The sequence below is a fragment of the Notolabrus celidotus genome, chromosome 10 (assembly GCF_009762535.1).
Source record: "Notolabrus celidotus isolate fNotCel1 chromosome 10, fNotCel1.pri, whole genome shotgun sequence".
Lineage (NCBI taxonomy): Eukaryota > Metazoa > Chordata > Actinopteri > Labriformes > Labridae > Notolabrus > Notolabrus celidotus.
In genome coordinates, this window is record NC_048281.1 from 36,374,585 (window position 1) to 36,391,401 (window position 16,817).

At 43.6% G+C, this 16,817-nt stretch overlaps 3 protein-coding genes across 3 annotated transcripts; 1 reads left to right on the forward strand and 2 right to left on the reverse strand.

The window, feature by feature from the left end:
- Positions 1 to 2,006: 2,006 nt before the first annotated feature.
- On the reverse strand, positions 2,007 to 3,060 carry LOC117819943 (gamma-crystallin M3-like). Its single transcript, XM_034693491.1, has 3 exons — positions 2,814 to 3,060; positions 2,468 to 2,716; positions 2,007 to 2,352 (listed from the first exon to the last, which is right to left on the reverse strand). Exons 1-3 carry the CDS (start codon positions 2,820 to 2,822, stop codon positions 2,071 to 2,073), a joined length of 540 nt encoding a protein of 179 aa, XP_034549382.1. The 5' UTR covers positions 2,823 to 3,060; the 3' UTR covers positions 2,007 to 2,070.
- A 3,106-nt stretch (positions 3,061 to 6,166) lies between these two features.
- On the reverse strand, positions 6,167 to 7,260 carry LOC117819949 (gamma-crystallin M3-like). The gene is made up of 3 exons (XM_034693497.1): positions 7,047 to 7,260; positions 6,684 to 6,923; positions 6,167 to 6,477 (listed from the first exon to the last, which is right to left on the reverse strand). Exons 1-3 carry the CDS (start codon positions 7,053 to 7,055, stop codon positions 6,202 to 6,204), a joined length of 525 nt encoding a protein of 174 aa, XP_034549388.1. The 5' UTR covers positions 7,056 to 7,260; the 3' UTR covers positions 6,167 to 6,201.
- Positions 7,261 to 12,302: 5,042 nt separating this feature from the next.
- On the forward strand, positions 12,303 to 14,346 carry LOC117820416 (gamma-crystallin M2-like). The gene is made up of 3 exons (XM_034694164.1): positions 12,303 to 12,897; positions 12,993 to 13,235; positions 13,707 to 14,346. The coding sequence occupies exons 1-3, from the start codon at positions 12,889 to 12,891 to the stop codon at positions 13,980 to 13,982; spliced, it is 528 nt and encodes a 175-aa protein (XP_034550055.1). The 5' UTR covers positions 12,303 to 12,888; the 3' UTR covers positions 13,983 to 14,346.
- The last annotated feature ends 2,471 nt before the right edge of the window (positions 14,347 to 16,817 follow it).

The following is a 16,817-nucleotide window of genomic DNA, read 5'->3' on the forward strand; positions in this document are numbered from 1 at the left end:
GTTCTTTAATATTAGAGAGTCAGATCAGTGACTGGAGAACAACCTGTGCCATATTTCTTTGCTGCGTCTTGTTCTTTGGTGAGTTTTACAACAAAGTGAATAAAACATCAGAACCAGAAATAAATCACCACACACGTCTTTACTGATTTTAATGAACTTTAATTCATTCTTTGTTCAAGAAACTCAGCTGACCTGGAGACAAGGGGGGGGGGGGGTTCATCCATTGAATTTCTGCCAAAATGAAGGGAATAACTGTGTTTTTACACTTTCCCTGCTTTCTGTAACTTAGCAGCCAATCCATCAATCAATCAATCAATCAATCCATCCATCCATCCATCCATCCATCCATCCATCCATCCATCCATCATCCATCCATCCATCCATCCATCCATCCATCCATCCATCCATCCATCCATCCACCCATCCATCCATCCATCAATCCATCCATCAATCCATCCATCCATCCATCCATCCATCCATCCATCCATCCATCCATCCATCCATCCATCCATCCATCCACCCATCAATCCATCCATCCATCCATCCATCCATCCATCCATCCATCCATCCATCCATCCATCCATCCATCCATCCATCCATCCATCCATCCATCCACCATCCATCCATCCATCCATCCATCCATCCATCCATCCATCCATCCATCCATCCATCCATCCACCCACCCACCCATCCATCCATCCATCCACCCACCCACCCATCCATCCATCCATCCATCCATCCATCCATCCATCCACCCATCAATCCATCAATCCATCCATCCATCCATCAATCCATCCATCCATCCATCATCCATCCATCCATCCACCCATCCATCCATCAATCAAGTTTTATTTATAGAGCACCTGTCATACAAATCAAATGCATCATAGTTCTTTACAGCGACTGAAAAATAAAAATATATATATTTGATTTCATAGTGTTTATTTCCAACATGTAAAAGACACAAAAAACTAATTTTATATGAAATGAAAAAATAATAATAAGTCTAATCATAATAATCCTAATAATAAATTGTATCCTCACTAATATGACTTGAAGTCACATTTCTGAAAAGGAGTGGGAGGAAGTGAAACTTTAAATCCGTCCCTTCTAAATAAATGACTGAACATGAAACAGAAATGGATTTAGAAATAAAGACTCAATAAAATGTATTTAAATAAAAAACACAGAGAAATATTTAAGAAATAAGTAAATAAAACATAAAACATGAATAAAATAATAAAGAAGAAGTAATACACATTAGTAATAAAATAATACAAATGGAAGAGTTGAAAATAAATAAAGGAATAAAATATTAAAATAAACATAAAAGGATAAATTTGAGGCTCAATGTTTTATCAGTCTAAAGTCTAAAAGTGTGAAAGTTAAATCTTCCCACTTTATTTAAAGTTTTTGATCCTTTAGAAGAAGTGTGACTGAATCTGATTCCTCCTGATGTTTTTATTCATCTTTGATCATCCTGTGATGAGAGAGACAAACTGAACGTGATGCTTTTATAAACATTACTCTGGACCTTCAGAGTCAGACCTGGAACATCTGAACTCCTGCTCCCTGACACAACAGGGACAGATCTCAGGTCCCACTTCACCACTTTGATTCTTTTTAAAACTCACGTGTTTCTCTTCATGTTGTGTTTAAATCTTTGATTCATGCCTTTAGATTTTATTTGATGTATTCTGTTTAACTGTAAAGCCTTAGTTTATGTGTCTCTTCTATTCCCCCATGAACCCGGCCCTGCAGACAGTGAAGGTCAATCATGCACAGTACCACAGCTCACGTTTGTGTCCTTTGGGAATCATTTTTAATGCATCATGTAAGACAGAAGACATTTCATGGGCTGAAGAAGTCTTGACTTGACTGTGGAGTACATTTATTAAACAGCAGCATTCAGGATGCTTCAGATTCATGCTCTTTGTTCCTCGTCGTGTCTCAAATGTCCTCCAGGCTCAGAGGTTAGTTTCTTTTTGAAAAGCCAAAATACATGATCAGTTTAAAAACTCTTTATTCAGATTTGGTTACATAATTAAAGGTAGAGCCTGTTTGATTGGTCTAACAAGAGTCCATGATACGCCTGATGGATCCGACCCTCATGTCCATGGGACTGACTCCCATGTCTCTCATGCTCCTGTACTCCCCGGGCCTCAGGTACATCATCCTGCCTCTGAAGTGAGGCTGCTCGTACAGCAGCCAGTGGCCGTCCATCACCTGAGCGGACTGGCAGTCGGACATGCGCAGACGTTCCTGGATGGAGTCGCAGTCGTCCATCACCTCATTCATCTGGCCTCCGAAGTTCTCCTTCTCGTAGACCCTCATCCTGAAGGGACCTCTGTGCTGTAAAACAAACACACAGCAGACCATGATCATAAAGAGTTGATCCTCCTGTACTTTGGTTTTAATTTACAGGTTGAGTCTGAGCGCTGAGTGTGAGTCCACAAAGAGAGCCTACCAGAGGGATCATGCGGCAGGAGCGGATGCAGTCGCTCATGCTCATCCCCATCAGGCGCTGGTTGTCGGGGTACTCTCCCCTCCTGGCCAGCATCTGGTGGCCCATGAAGTTAGGACGTTCGTACACCATGAAGCAGCCGCTCTCCACCCTGCAGGAGTTGCAGCGGCTCAGGTAGGAGGTCAGCTCAGCGCAGTCGCTGCTGGTCTCATAGGAGCGACCCTGGAAGTTCCTGTCCTCGTAGAAGATGATCTGAAAACCAAACAGAACACATTAAAAAGGTCTTGATTGTGGATCTTTGTGGATTTATAAAAAGTAACCTCAGTTAGAGAGCGGACTGTCCCCTTACTCTGCCCATTTTGATGTCCTAGCTGATCCCTGATTGCACTGCTGCTTCTCCCAGCTGGACTCCGAGCCACTTTTATACCCAGAGTGATAGCTAAATGTTCTATAGAGCCTTTGTGTAGAATATCTGAGTCAGCGGCTCAGCATACAGGCCTATAATGTGTGTTAAATCAGTCTGTAAATGGTTATCATTCCAGACTGTATGCATGTGGTGCTGTGCCAAGTACAGCCGCTGACCTGCGGGGGACAGGTTGGTGACACACACATCAGCTGGGATCCTTTGTGCTGTCAATGTCAGGACGCGCTCTTTGTTCCATTCACATCAGCAGAGCGTTATTCTGATGCATACATGTACAGTATATTAAATTATGTTTGAAGAGGACTGAATTTAACTCCATGGAAGGTTCAGTATCCAGCAGGTTCAAAAAACATCACAGGATGAATCTTTAACATTTTATCAACATGTGTTAATATTTACAGGCCGGTTAACTGTTACTATATATTTATAATATAAGAAATAACATAAAATTATAAATTATATTCAATGCAAAATTATCCAGAAAGGCAGCGTTAATTTAACTTAATCTGCAGATTTTATTATTAATATTTCAAACAATTATTAAAACCATCAGAAAACAAAAACAATTTTTTTCTCTTTTTTAATTTATTTTTAATTTAACGTATTTATTTTCCTATTTATGGATCAGCGATAATGAACTGTTGAACTTTGTAGAAATATGGATAAAACAACTAAAAGTGAAACCAAAACATGTAGAGCGCCCCCTACTGGCTGGCTGCAGTAAGAGTCATAAAGTCTGCCCCCACCATGTTAACAGATGGGACATGAGTCAAACTGTAAAATCAACAGTTCAATGAGGACATTATGATTATTAGTATTATTGTGTTATTATTGTGAGTAACATTATCACATTTATTAGCATTTATATTATAATTATTTTTAATGTATTTATTAATTATTATTTTTTATTATCTGTGTTTGAGGGAGGGTTGTTCTGAAAATAATAAAATAATAAAAATACAAACTACCATCATTTATTCAACTTCTGGGTCACAGCCTGGACTCTTGAGCATGCTCAGAACACCTCGTCCAGTTTGGTCTGATGGAGGTGTGTGTCCATGCACGAGGAGATCGATCCCCAGCAACGTTATCTCAGAGCGTTAATCTGACTTTGAGGAATTCAACTCAGTGTGATTTGGGTCTGACTAACATGTTTATATATATCTTAAAGGTCCAGTTTTAATCAGACTAATGCAATAAATTAATGTTTTAACATCCTATACCTCCTTAAAGAAAGAGAGGAAACAAACACTGTGGCTGTGAGCATGGACGTCAGAGTGGAGGGTAAAGTTGGAGAGAGCCTCTTCCTTCATTGAGGTTCTTGACATGCAGTGCTTAAAAACATAATGTTTGAATGTGAGGTGAGACGATGGATGGATGGAGGATGGAGGATGGAGGATGGAGGATGGAGGATGGAGGATGGAGGATGGATGGTGAGATGATGGTGAGACGATGTTCTGCAGTTTGTAGAATCAGAAGAAGGAACATGAGCTGGAGAATAAGTGTGTTCTCCTTCACACCTGTGTGTATATCTGTCCTGTTGACAAAGTTTCATCATCAAAATACATCTGAGAAAGAAGGATCATCTTCTATTCTGGGTTTAACAAAGTTAATGTCAGTGTTCACTTCAACAGTGATGAAGATAAGGATCTTTATCCTCTTTTAAATCTCTTTTAAAAACACATTTTTATTGATGTGCTTTTACAGGAGATGTCACCTGAGCAGAGGTTTTTATTATTTTATTCTTCCTATCAAAAGCAACATTTTATCATATAATTTAATATTTTTTTAAATTATTTTAATCTGTTATTTTAGCTGCTTTTATTCTTCTGACATTGTTTTATATGCTTTTATTTATCTTCCTCACATTTCTCTTTGATTGTCTTTTAGTTTCTTTCTTATTTGTAAAGGACCCTGTTTTAAAATATGCTACATAAATACATGTCATTATTATTATTATTATTTAATATAAATACCTATAACATACATGAGTGCTTCATTTGGACTCAGGACCATATTTAATTCATTTAATGTGACAATTTATTTTTAAAGGTTTTAAAACAGTATTTAATTAGAAGGTGTCAACCTACTCAGTTTTTAATGAATTTATTATAATCATATATTATTTATATTTATATATATCTATTTATTTCTATTATATACCTTCTTTAACTATATATTTCTATCATTTTAATGCATTATTTTAAATTAAAACAGTTCCTTTAATAAGGAAACTAGCACTGTGTTGATAACAGATGATGCTAGAGAGAGCGACACGTCTCACAGAAAGAACACATCACTGAACACAAAGGAAGACGTCACACAGGAACACAGATTAAACCTGTTTCACTCACTGAGCCCTCAAAGACACAGACACCTAACATTCTGACTGTATATTCAGAACTTTATTATATGTGTGATTTTATAAACCGTGCATCATTTCTGCCTCACGTTAGTGCAGCAGTGATGTTGTGCATTTGCAGGATTAATTGTGTGACTCTGTGTGGACTTTAACTTTGAATCAGGTTCCCTTTATTACTGATACATGTTGCTGATCACAGAAGAACATTTACACACAGTATGTCACGCTGTAATATTTCTACTTGTTGCTCCTGTTGTTCTCTTTTATCTGGGTTTGCAGATTCGGGTCATGTTGGTCTAGAAAAAAGCAACATGGCTGCATGTAAAACATGTGCACCAGACGTCTCTGTGGTGAGATGAGCTGCAGGTTCATTCATGATTGTATTTATATATTTATATTTACATGCTGATGTTCTGGATCACTCTGCCCTCACATACTCAGCTGTCCTTCACATCGCCTGTTTTTAAATCAAACCTCTTAATGCTCTTTTATTCACGAGTCCTGAGGAGTTCCTTTTTTAAATCATATTTATGTTGAACTGTTTGTATTATTTTATCTCAGCGTTTCATTGAGTTGTTTTTAATGTTTGCATGTTTGATTAGTTGTTCTTTAACAGGCTTTATGATAGCTTTGTATTGGATGAGCTGTAACAGTTCTATAGAAGCTTGCACTAATGTTTGAATCTAAATTTATGACATATGGAGGGTTTTATAAAACAAGTATCTTTGCATTAGGTGTATATTCTGTGATGTTTTAGAGCAGGAGGTGCAGAAACAGAGGAAAGTATTTGAGTGAAATACGCTCGATGGAAACTGGTCCAGGCGTCTTTGAGGATTTCATGGTTTCAGACATAAAACACTCGTCTTCACTTTGATAAATGACAACACAGCGACAACAGGAAGTTTTATTCCTCTCTCTTTTTATTCATCTACCCTTTCCTCTCTCTCCACTTCAGCAGGAATCCATTATGCGCCTGGCAGAGCTCAGCCTCATGCCGCTGTACCCCACATCTCTGGGGCTCCTGTACTCCCCGGGCCTCAGATAAACCATCTTTCCCCTGAACTGGGGCTGCTCGTACATCAGCCAGTGGCCGTCCATCACGTTGCAGGACTGGCAGTCGCTCATGCGGTAGCGATCCTGGATGTTGTCGCAGTCGTCCATCAGCTCGTGGCTCTGGCCCTGGAAGTTCTCCCTCTCGTAAATCCTCATCCTGTAGGAGCCTCTGTGCTGTAGACGGACACAGAGAGGACTCAGGATTCAATTTTGTGCTGCAGAAGTTATAAAACCTGCTGAAGCCTGACTGCAGATTTACACTCTATAACTTTTTGACAGCACAGCAGAAAAGTAAAGAAAGCAGCTCTTCACTTTAAAGAATCAGAGCCTGACCAACAAGCAATTCAATACTTCCAATTAAAGATGCTTTTCCTGCGTACCTGAGGGATCATACGGCAGGACCGGATGGAGTCACTCAGGCCCATGGAGGTGTTGTCGGCGTACTCGCCCCTCTTCAAGAAGGTCTGGTTCCCCATGTAGTTGGGGCGGTCGTACACCATGAAGCAGCCGCTCTCCACCCTGCAGGAGGTGCACCTGCTCAGGTTGGAGGTCATGTCGGAGCAGTCGCTCAGACACTCATAGGAGCGACCCTGGAAGTTCCTGTCCTCGTAGAAGATGATCTGAAAGAAAAGCAGCAGGAAGTCATGTTGAATAAATGAGTTAATTCTCCTCTGTGTTTACATCTGACTGTTAGATTCTCCTGCACAGAGAAGTCCCTGCTCCCTGCTCGACCCCCTACATACCTTGCCCATGTTTGACGATCTGTGTTAGTGGGAATCTGTCCAACGACCCGCTGCTGCCAGCCGGCTTTTATACTTCATACACACTGAAACCGTGTTTTGTCATTTAAATTATGTGGAAGCTGATGAATAAGCAGCTCTGTGATCGCTTTTAATTTCATTTCTGCCATCATGATTCAGAACAAAGGGGGGAACGGGAAATGAGTGGAAGTCAGGGAAGGGAGGAGAGAGGAGGGGGAGGAACTGAGCGGCAGGGTTTTTTATTTCCTCAGAATGAAGAAGATCGTTTTAATAATAATAACAATCTGTGTGAGAGGATTAGTCTGCTTTTGTTCAGGTGGGACTCTGGTGCACACCATGGATGCCTCAAGACCAGGACTGACGTGTTGTAAAGGACTTTAGAGCTCTTTTATTTGCCCTTTTCTGAAGTTTTATCTAAAGAACGCAAACCAGAAGAGAGCCTGAAGCCTTTTTTAGTAGCCTGACAAAAAAGATTCAATCCTTTGTTTCTTTTGGATCCTCTCGAGTTGCAAAAATCCTGCACACTGTCCAACTTGGATATAAAAGAGTTTAATTGCAACGTTTCGGTGCTGGACCTTCATCAGGGAAACATGGTCTGGTACTGCAACTCAAATTTTGTGAGCTTCTTCTCACGTCTCTCCCACACATCTGTCCTTAGAAGTCGATGTGTGAAGCCCTTTCTTCTTTTTTGGATCCTTTAGCATCACATTTTATCCCAAAGTTCCTCTCCTGTTCCTGATGATTCACATACTGTCAGTGAAAGTTCAAACCCTGAGCATGTGCACGTTATATCTAAAGAATGAAATCTGGAATATAAATCGTCGTCTGTTTTTGGGGCGCACAAAGTAAAAGAAAGGTTCCCAAAGTGTTCAGTAATGTGCACTCTCTATGCAGAGGTGTAGCTCTTTTTAGCACCATCAGTTAGCACCACCTTGTTAGCGTCCTGTACTGTAGTTGAGCTCAGGCTACATCAGCGTTGATAGTCATGAGGTACGGATGGACCCACTACCCGCGACCAATCTGCCAACACTCAAACCCTGGGTCCCCGTTGTTGTGCATTTCAAAGTCTTTCGATCAAACCAGCGCCCCACAATGTTTAATATTTACTCAACAGTAGATCTGTGTTTCTTTAAATGCACGATTAACACCTAGAAGCTAGTGCACTAGTCCACCCTGCTACGTATCCCAGCATGCTTTGTGCAGGGAAGCAGCATCCTGCTTCTTCCAGCGCCATCTGCTGGGTGAAACACCACACAATCAAAGATCTCTGCATTCTATGAAGTGATGTTTTTAGGGTCATTTTCACCTTTAATGGATAGGAAAGCTGAAGAGAGACAGGAAATGTGGGGAGAAGAGAGTGAGGGGAGGATGTGCAGCAAAGGGTTGAGGCCGGGAGTCGAACTTGTGACCACTGCAACGAGGAGCTATAAATGGCTAGGCTAACGGCGCCCCTCTCTGCATTTCATTAGTCTGGATGGATTGGTCGTGTTCCACCATCCAGACTGTAACAGCATTTGTGGTGTAGAAAATATGCACTTTGTTATTCCAAACATGTCCAGCAAAACCGTGCATACGCTTCAATAACTCAGACCACTTCAACATGGGCTCAGACCACTTCAACATGGGCTCAGACTACTTCAACATGGGCTCAGACCACTTCAACATGGGCTCAGACCACTTCAACATGGGCTCAGACCACTTCAACATGGGCTCAGACTACTTCAACATGGGCTCAGACCACTTCAACATGGGCTCAGACTACTTCAACATGGGCTCAGACTACTTCAACATGGGCTCAGACCACTTCAACATGGGCTCAGACCACTTCAACATGGGCTCAGACCACTTCAACATGGGCTCAGACCACTTCAACATGGGCTCAGACCACTTCAACATGGGCTCAGACTACTTCAACATGGGCTCAGACTACTTCAACATGGGCTCAGACTACTTCAACATGGGCTCAGACCACTTCAACATGGGCTCAGACCACTTCAACATGGGCTCAGACCACTTCAACATGGGCTCAGACCACTTCAACATGGGCTCAGACCACTTCAACATGGGCTCAGACCACTTCAACATGGGCTCAGACTACTTCAACATGGGCTCAGACCACTTCAACATGGGCTCAGACTACTTCAACATGGGCTCAGACTACTTCAACATGGGCTCAGACCACTTCAACATGGGCTCAGACCACTTCAACATGGGCTCAGACCACTTCAACATGGGCTCAGACCACTTCAACATGGGCTCAGACCACTTCAACATGGGCTCAGACTACTTCAACATGGGCTCAGACCACTTCAACATGGGCTCAGACTACTTCAACATGGGCTCAGACTACTTCAACATGGGCTCAGACTACTTCAACATGGGCTCAGACCACTTCAACATGGGCTCAGACCACTTCAACATGGGCTCGGGCTCAGACCACTTCAACATGGGCTCAGACCACTTCAACATGGGCTCAGACTACTTCAACATGGGCTCAGACCACTTCAACATGGGCTCAGACCACTTCAACATGGGCTCAGACTACTTCAACATGGGCTCAGACTACTTCAACATGGGCTCAGACCACTTCAACATGGGCTCAGACTACTTCAACATGGGCTCAGACTACTTCAACATGGGCTCAGACTACTTCAACATGGGCTCAGACTACTTCAACATGGGCTCAGACTACTTCAACATGGGCTCAGACTACTTCAACATGGGCTCAGACCACTTCAACATGGGCTCAGACCACTTCAACATGGGCTCAGACTACTTCAACATGGGCTCAGACTACTTCAACATGGGCTCAGACCACTTCAACATGGGCTCAGACCACTTCAACATGGGCTCAGACCACTTCAACATGGGCTCAGACTACTTCAACATGGGCTCAGACCACTTCAACATGGGCTCAGACTACTTCATCATGGGCTCAGACTACTTCAACATGGGCTCAGACCACTTCAACATGGGCTCAGACCACTTCAACATGGGCTCAGACCACTTCAACATGGGCTCAGACTACTTCAACATGGGCTCAGACCACTTCAACATGGGCTCAGACCACTTCAACATGGGCTCAGACCACTTCAACATGGGCTCAGACCACTTCAACATGGGCTCAGACCACTTCAACATGGGCTCAGACCACTTCAACATGGGCTCAGACTACTTCAACATGAGCTCAGACTACTTCAACATGGGCTCAGACTACTTCAACATGAGCTCAGACTACTTCAACATGGGCTCAGACCACTTCAACATGGGCTCAGACTACTTCAACATGGGCTCAGACCACTTCAACATGGGCTCAGACTACTTCAACATGGGCTCAGACTTCTTCAACATGGGCTCAGACCACTTCAACATGGGCCTCAGACCACTTCAACATGGGCTCAGACTACTTCAACATGAGCTCAGACTACTTCAACATGAGCTCAGACCACTTCAACATGAGCTCAGACCACTTCAACATGGGCTCAGACCACTTCAACATGGGCTCAGACCACTTCAACATGGGCTCAGACCACTTCAACATGGGCTCAGACCACTTCAACATGGGCTCAGACCACTTCAAAATGGGCTCAGACTACCTCAACATGGGCTCAGACTACTTCAACATGGGCTCAGACCACTTCAACATGGGCTCAGACCACTTCAACATGGGCTCAGACTACTTTCTGGAGCTTTTTTGGGCTCAGACTACCTCAACATGGGCTCAGACTACTTCAACATGGGCTCAGACCACTTCAACATGGGCTCAGACCACTTCAACATGGGCTCAGACCACTTCAACATGGGCTCAGACCACTTCAACATGGGCTCAGACCACTTCAACATGGGCTCAGACCACTTCAACATGGGCTCAGACCACTTCAACATGGGCTCAGACCACTTCAACATGGGCTCAGACTACTTCAACATGGGCTCAGACTATACTTTCTGGAGCTTCTTCTGAGTGTTTTCCTTTCTTGTGCTATAAAAGGTATATGCTGCCTCCTACTGGTCAGTGCAGTAGAACATAACTGGACACTAATCCTATAATACAGTACATTGCTTATCACTACAGTAAATAAAGATATATGATAAATACATCTTTTTACAGGTGCTGCAGTCACACTGGTGTGCAGCTCATTTTCTCTGTGACATAAAGACAAATTAAAAGTGAGTCTTTTTTATTTTTTAAAGTTATATTTTTGGGGCATTTTGCCTTTATTTAAAAGAGCAACAGAAGAGAGACAGGAAATGTACGGCACAGAGAGCGGGGGGAACATGCAACAAATAGTGGAGGCCAGGAATCCAACATGCAACCACAACTATGGCCTCTGCACCGCTGGACCAACGGTGCCCCACAAAAGTGCTTCTTAAGGCTGATTTATACTTCTGCGTCTCCCCTACGCAGCAGGGGCCGACGCGGACATGAGCCCCACATACTTGTGCGTCGATGTGTCCGTGTCGCTCAGCAATTCTCCTCCTAAACTCTAGAGGGCAGTGTGGTCTCTCTGATAGCCGGTCGCCTGCTTCCGGCCCCGCTACGATCTCTGTTTCCTTTTCCTCAGAGATTTAGAGCGTGTTCTGTTAATCTACAGCTGATACATGTTGCTGTTTATCATACAGACATGATTACATGAAGGATAGAGAGGAGGAGAGGAAATACACGGACGATGAGCAGGGCTACAAGCTGCTGAGTGGACCAATCACAGGGCTTGTGGTCCACGTCAACTCTACTTGTAGTTACATTTTGGAGGAGGTGCCCGTCAGCTATGTGTGTAGACCCCTGCGAAGGTACGGGAGCTACGCAGACCCCCGGCTTAGGCTACGCCGTCAATTTGATGCAGCAGTATAAATCAGCCTTTAGGTGAATTCGATGTAAATTTGGCGCTTCATCCTTCCTTATCAAATCCTGACAGAAGTGTGTGTTTGCTTTTTCACAAATGAGCAAAATGGACCCTTTTATCTAACAGGTCTAAAGAAAACTGGGTAAGAGAGTTTCATATCAGTGATGTGTTGCTATGGACGCCATTTGTTTTAGCAGAAGTCGCTCAGTGAGACCAAAGCAAGCAGGTCCAAGGACGTCCTCCTGAAAGGTGCATCCTGAAGTCCAAGAGGCTGATGGTGCTTTGCAGTAATCCACAATGTTTGAGTTCAGACCTGGCCTTCATGATGTGCTGCCAACTCTGAATAAGTCAACAGAAGCATCAGAAAACTCCCACAGATAAAAAATACAGAGAGGAAAGGTGGCTCTGATGGCTTGTTGGAGCTCTTCATCTCTTTTCATGCATGCTGCTGCTTCTCTGGTTATCTATGACCCAACCTAGGGTTAGGGTTTGGGTACAACAACCTGTCCCACCAGCTGGTCCTCTGATGAGTGTGGCCCTCTGGTGCATTTCAGGAACACGGCACTGAAGTACAAAATATTAAAGGTGCAGAAACACAATCATCTCAAAGTGTTAAAGATCACTTTGGACCCTCCTGACTCTTTATTATAACATCATCCTGCAAAAAGAAGGAGAAGGAAGAGAGAACATAAAAACTGCTGATGGAAAGAAATCCTGAAACAAGGTGAAACTCAGAGGAAACAACACACACAGCATCAACATGTTGGTCTTCATGAGAGTTGTTTGATGTCCGTTTTGGCAATTCTTTGATCGGGGCTATCACATGTGGACAAAGGGAAATCAAACTTGACCAAACCATTTTGCTGATATGCAAATCAAAGTAATTTAGATGACAAAAGCTTCCCCTCGTCTGCACATTCTGCATTTCGATATAAACCACAGCACAGCTGCAGCTGCCTGGGAGGCAAGCGACACCAACAACAATGGGGAAGGTAAGGAGCAGAGGCTGTTTGCAAAGGTTTCAGGGAGACAGTCAGGCATGTGAGAGACAGTTACCCAGAGTCTGTCTCTGTTTCCTTCCTTTCAGATCGCATTCTTCGAGGACAAGAATTACCAAGGGCGGAGCTTCGAGTGCAGCACTGACTGCCCGGACCTGCGCTCCTACTTCAGTCGCTGCAACTCCATCAAGGTGGAGAGTGGCTGCTGGGTGCTGTACGAGCGTCCCAACTACACAGGCAACCAGTACATCCTGACCCCCGGGGAGTACCACGACCAACACCAGTGGATGGGGTTCAGTGACAGCATCAAGTCCTGTCGCTTTATCAAAAATGTAAGCTCGAAAACCATCAGATGCTTTTTAGATCGTTGCAGAAGCTTTGAGAGTCATTGCAGGAAATGATGTAAGAGTCCTGTCAGAGGGCCGTTGGTGCACCTGTTGTATTAAAGCACGGTACGCAGACTGCACCATGGCAGAGAGAAGATCACACTGGGTAGCACTCTGCAGTAAATCTAGGACATGACATGGTTTTGGGTTAATTATTTGCAGGAGAGTGTCCAGCACCAGTAAAATACCGCTGAGTACACCAACCAAACCATAATCAGTCAGAGGCCGCCAGAGAAAAAGGAGAGATAAAAGGCTCATGAGTTGGCAGCAGGGTGCTTTATGCCCATGCCCATGCACATCAATTATTGAAGGAGACTAGGACAACAGCCAAGAAACCCATTTGTGGAGGAGAACTCCAGCAAAGAGGGAAAACAGATCCACTACAGACTGACTTCATGACCTGTGTTTCTTTTCAAGGTGTACGGAAAGTCCTGGAAGGTCCGGTTCTACGACAAACAGGACTTTGGAGGTCTGTCTGCGGAGTGCGTCGATGACTGCCCATCGGTGTACGACGCCCTCAAGGTCCAGGAGTTCTACTCCTGCGTGGTGATGGACGGCGCCTGGGTCCTGTACGAGCAGTCCAACTACCATGGACACCAGTACTTCCTGGAACCTGGAGAGTACCACTGCTACACCGACTGGGGCGCCGCCTCCCCAGCCGCAGGGTCCTTCCGCATGGTCAGAGAGTATTAGATCAACCAACCTGGGCTCTACAGTTATGTAATGAGTGTAATGCTAACTGAGGCCGGCAGAGTTCTAGAGCTCTAAACAACAACCACTTCCGGAACTCGCAGCCCCGGAAGCTCTAGAACCAGGTTCCAGAGCCCCAGGGTAAACACAACTCTAAATTCATGTCAACACTTCTAGAATCTTAATGCCAAGTTCTGGAACATCTATGAAGTTCTAGAACCCCCTCTGTAAAAATGTGTAGTTCTGGAAGGATAAGACTTTCTGCCTCCCATCTGCCCTCTAGTCCTGGACCCGTTCCCCTCCCCTGAATCCTGAATCCTGAATCCTGAGTGTCACACTCACATGAATAAAAGCACCTCTTTCCTGATCAGTGTCGTCTGGTTCTTATTTCTGCAGCAGTGTTCAGTCTGGTCTGTTTACAGTCACAGAGAGACTGAGAGAGGAGGATCATCCTCATGTTCAGTCTTCATCTCGCCCCTCTGAGAGCTCACGACTCACAGCTCACACACTCTTTACTGATCTCAGGCTGCTGTCTTTAAAAACATGCATTTCAGCTACTGTCTCTTTAAGAACCCCGACCCCCCGGCACTCTAGAAGCTGGCGCTCTATAATCCCCCTCCACTGTTGCCATGCTACAGTCATGGTCGTGGATGAAACCGATGTTTATTCATTTAAAATGATAAAATATAAAATGTGTTCTCTTGTTTTACATCGTGTCCCAACAGCAAACAAGTGCCAGATATCATGTTGCATCATTAGGGAGGAGGAGCCTGATACTACGCCTACTTCTAGGGCTTTATAACTTAGCCTATGAAGCATCATACGTGCTGGGTTCATAGAAAGTGTTACTGAAACATGTATAAGATCGACTGCATGAACACACCTCCAGGCTGACAGCATGTTCTGCATGAGACAGATCTGATCTACATCCCTGTGCAGCAAACTGAACAAACACATGCACATCTTAAACATGTTTCCTGTTCATCAGCTCGTCTTTAACAACACTCTGTAAACGCTGGTGAACCCAAGAGACCAGGTTCTGGACTTTAAAGTGTCCCATTCTTGCCTGATAGAGGATTTCAGCTGCTCAACAGTTCAGGGTCTCCTTTGTCATATTTTTATGTTTTCAATGGGGGACGAGTCAGGACTGCAGGCAGGACTCTTCCACTACAGAGCCATGCTGTTGTAGTCCGTGCAGAATGTGGTTTGGTGTTGTCTTGCTGAAATCTGTAAGGTCTACCTGAAGACATCATAGTCTGGATGGCAGCATGTGTTGCTCCTAAACCTGTAGATATAGTTCAGCATTAATGGAGCCTTCACAGATGTGGAAGCTCCCCATGCCATCAGGGACGCTGGCTTTGACCTGTGAGCTGATAACAAGCCGGGTGGTCCCTCTCCTCCACAGCGTCCAGGATTTCCAAAAAGAATGTCAGATTAATCAGACCACAGGACAGTTTTCCACTTCAGGTCCATCTTAAACGGGCTCAGGTCCAGAGAAGTCTCTGTGGTTCTGGATCAGGTTTATATATAGTTTACTCTTTGTTCAGTTTTAACCTGCATTTGTGGATGCAGTGACTTCCACTACAGAGTCATGTCTGTGTTTAATGCAGTGACTTCCACTACAGAGTCATGTCTGTGTTTAATGCAGTGACTTCCACTACAGAGTCATGTCTGTGTTTAATGCAGTGACTTCCACTACAGAGTCATGTCTGTTTTTAATGCAGTGACTTCCACTACAGAGTCATGTCTTTGTTTAATGCAGTGACTTCCACTACAGAGTCATGTCTGTGTTTAATGCAGTGACTTCCACTACAGAGTCATGTCTGTGTTTAATGCAGTGACTTCCACTACAGAGTCATGTCTGTGTTTAATGCAGTGACTTCCACTACAGAGTCATGTCTGTGTTTAATGCAGTGACTTCTACTACAGAGTCATGTCTGTGTTTAATGCAGTGACTTCCACTACAGAGTCATGTCTGTTTTTAATGCAGTGACTTCCACTACAGAGTCATGTCTGTGTTTAATACAGTGACTTCCACTACAGAGTCATGTCTGTTTTTAATGCAGTGACTTCCACTACAGAGTCATGTCTGTTTTTAATGCAGTGACTTCCACTACAGTCATGTCTGTGTTTAATGCAGTGACTTCTACTACAGAGTCATGTCTGTTTTTAATGCAGTGACTTCCACTACAGAGTCATGTCTGTGTTTAATGCAGTGACTTCCACTACAGAGTCATGTCTGTTTTTAATGCAGTGACTTCCACTACAGAGTCATGTCTGTGTTTAATGCAGTGACTTCCACTACAGAGTCATGTCTGTTTTTAATGCAGTGACTTCCACTACAGAGTCATGTCTGTTTTTAATGCAGTGACTTCCACTACAGAGTCATGTCTGTGTTTAATGCAGTGACTTCCACTACAGAGTCATGTCTGTGTTTAATGCAGTGACTTCTACTACAGAGTCATGTCTGTGTTTAATGCAGTGACTTCCACTACAGAGTCATGTCTGTTTTTAATGCAGTGACTTCCACTACAGAGTCATGTCTGTGTTTAATACAGTGACTTCCACTACAGAGTCATGTCTGTTTTTAATGCAGTGACTTCCACTACAGAGTCATGTCTGTTTTTAATGCAGTGACTTCCACTACAGTCATGTCTGTGTTTAATGCAGTGACTTCTACTACAGAGTCATGTCTGTTTTTAATGCAGTGACTTCCACTACAGAGTCATGTCTGTGTTTAATGCAGTGACTTCCACTACAGAGTCATGTCTGTTTTTAATGCAGTGACTTCCACTACAGAGTCATGTCTGTGTTTAATACAGTGACTTCCACTACAGA

Bases quoted from the DNA above. Each gene is read 5' to 3' on its own strand.
- LOC117820416 (XM_034694164.1), top strand. The intron at 13,236-13,706 runs GTAAGCTCGAAA...TTTCTTTTCAAG, and splicing joins CCTGTCGCTTTATCAAAAAT to GTGTACGGAAAGTCCTGGAA.
- LOC117819943 (XM_034693491.1), bottom strand. The intron at 2,353-2,467 runs GTAGGCTCTCTT...TTTGTTTTACAG, and splicing joins CCTGCCGCATGATCCCTCTG to CACAGAGGTCCCTTCAGGAT.
- LOC117819949 (XM_034693497.1), bottom strand. The intron at 6,478-6,683 runs GTACGCAGGAAA...GTCCGTCTACAG, and splicing joins CCTGCCGTATGATCCCTCAG to CACAGAGGCTCCTACAGGAT.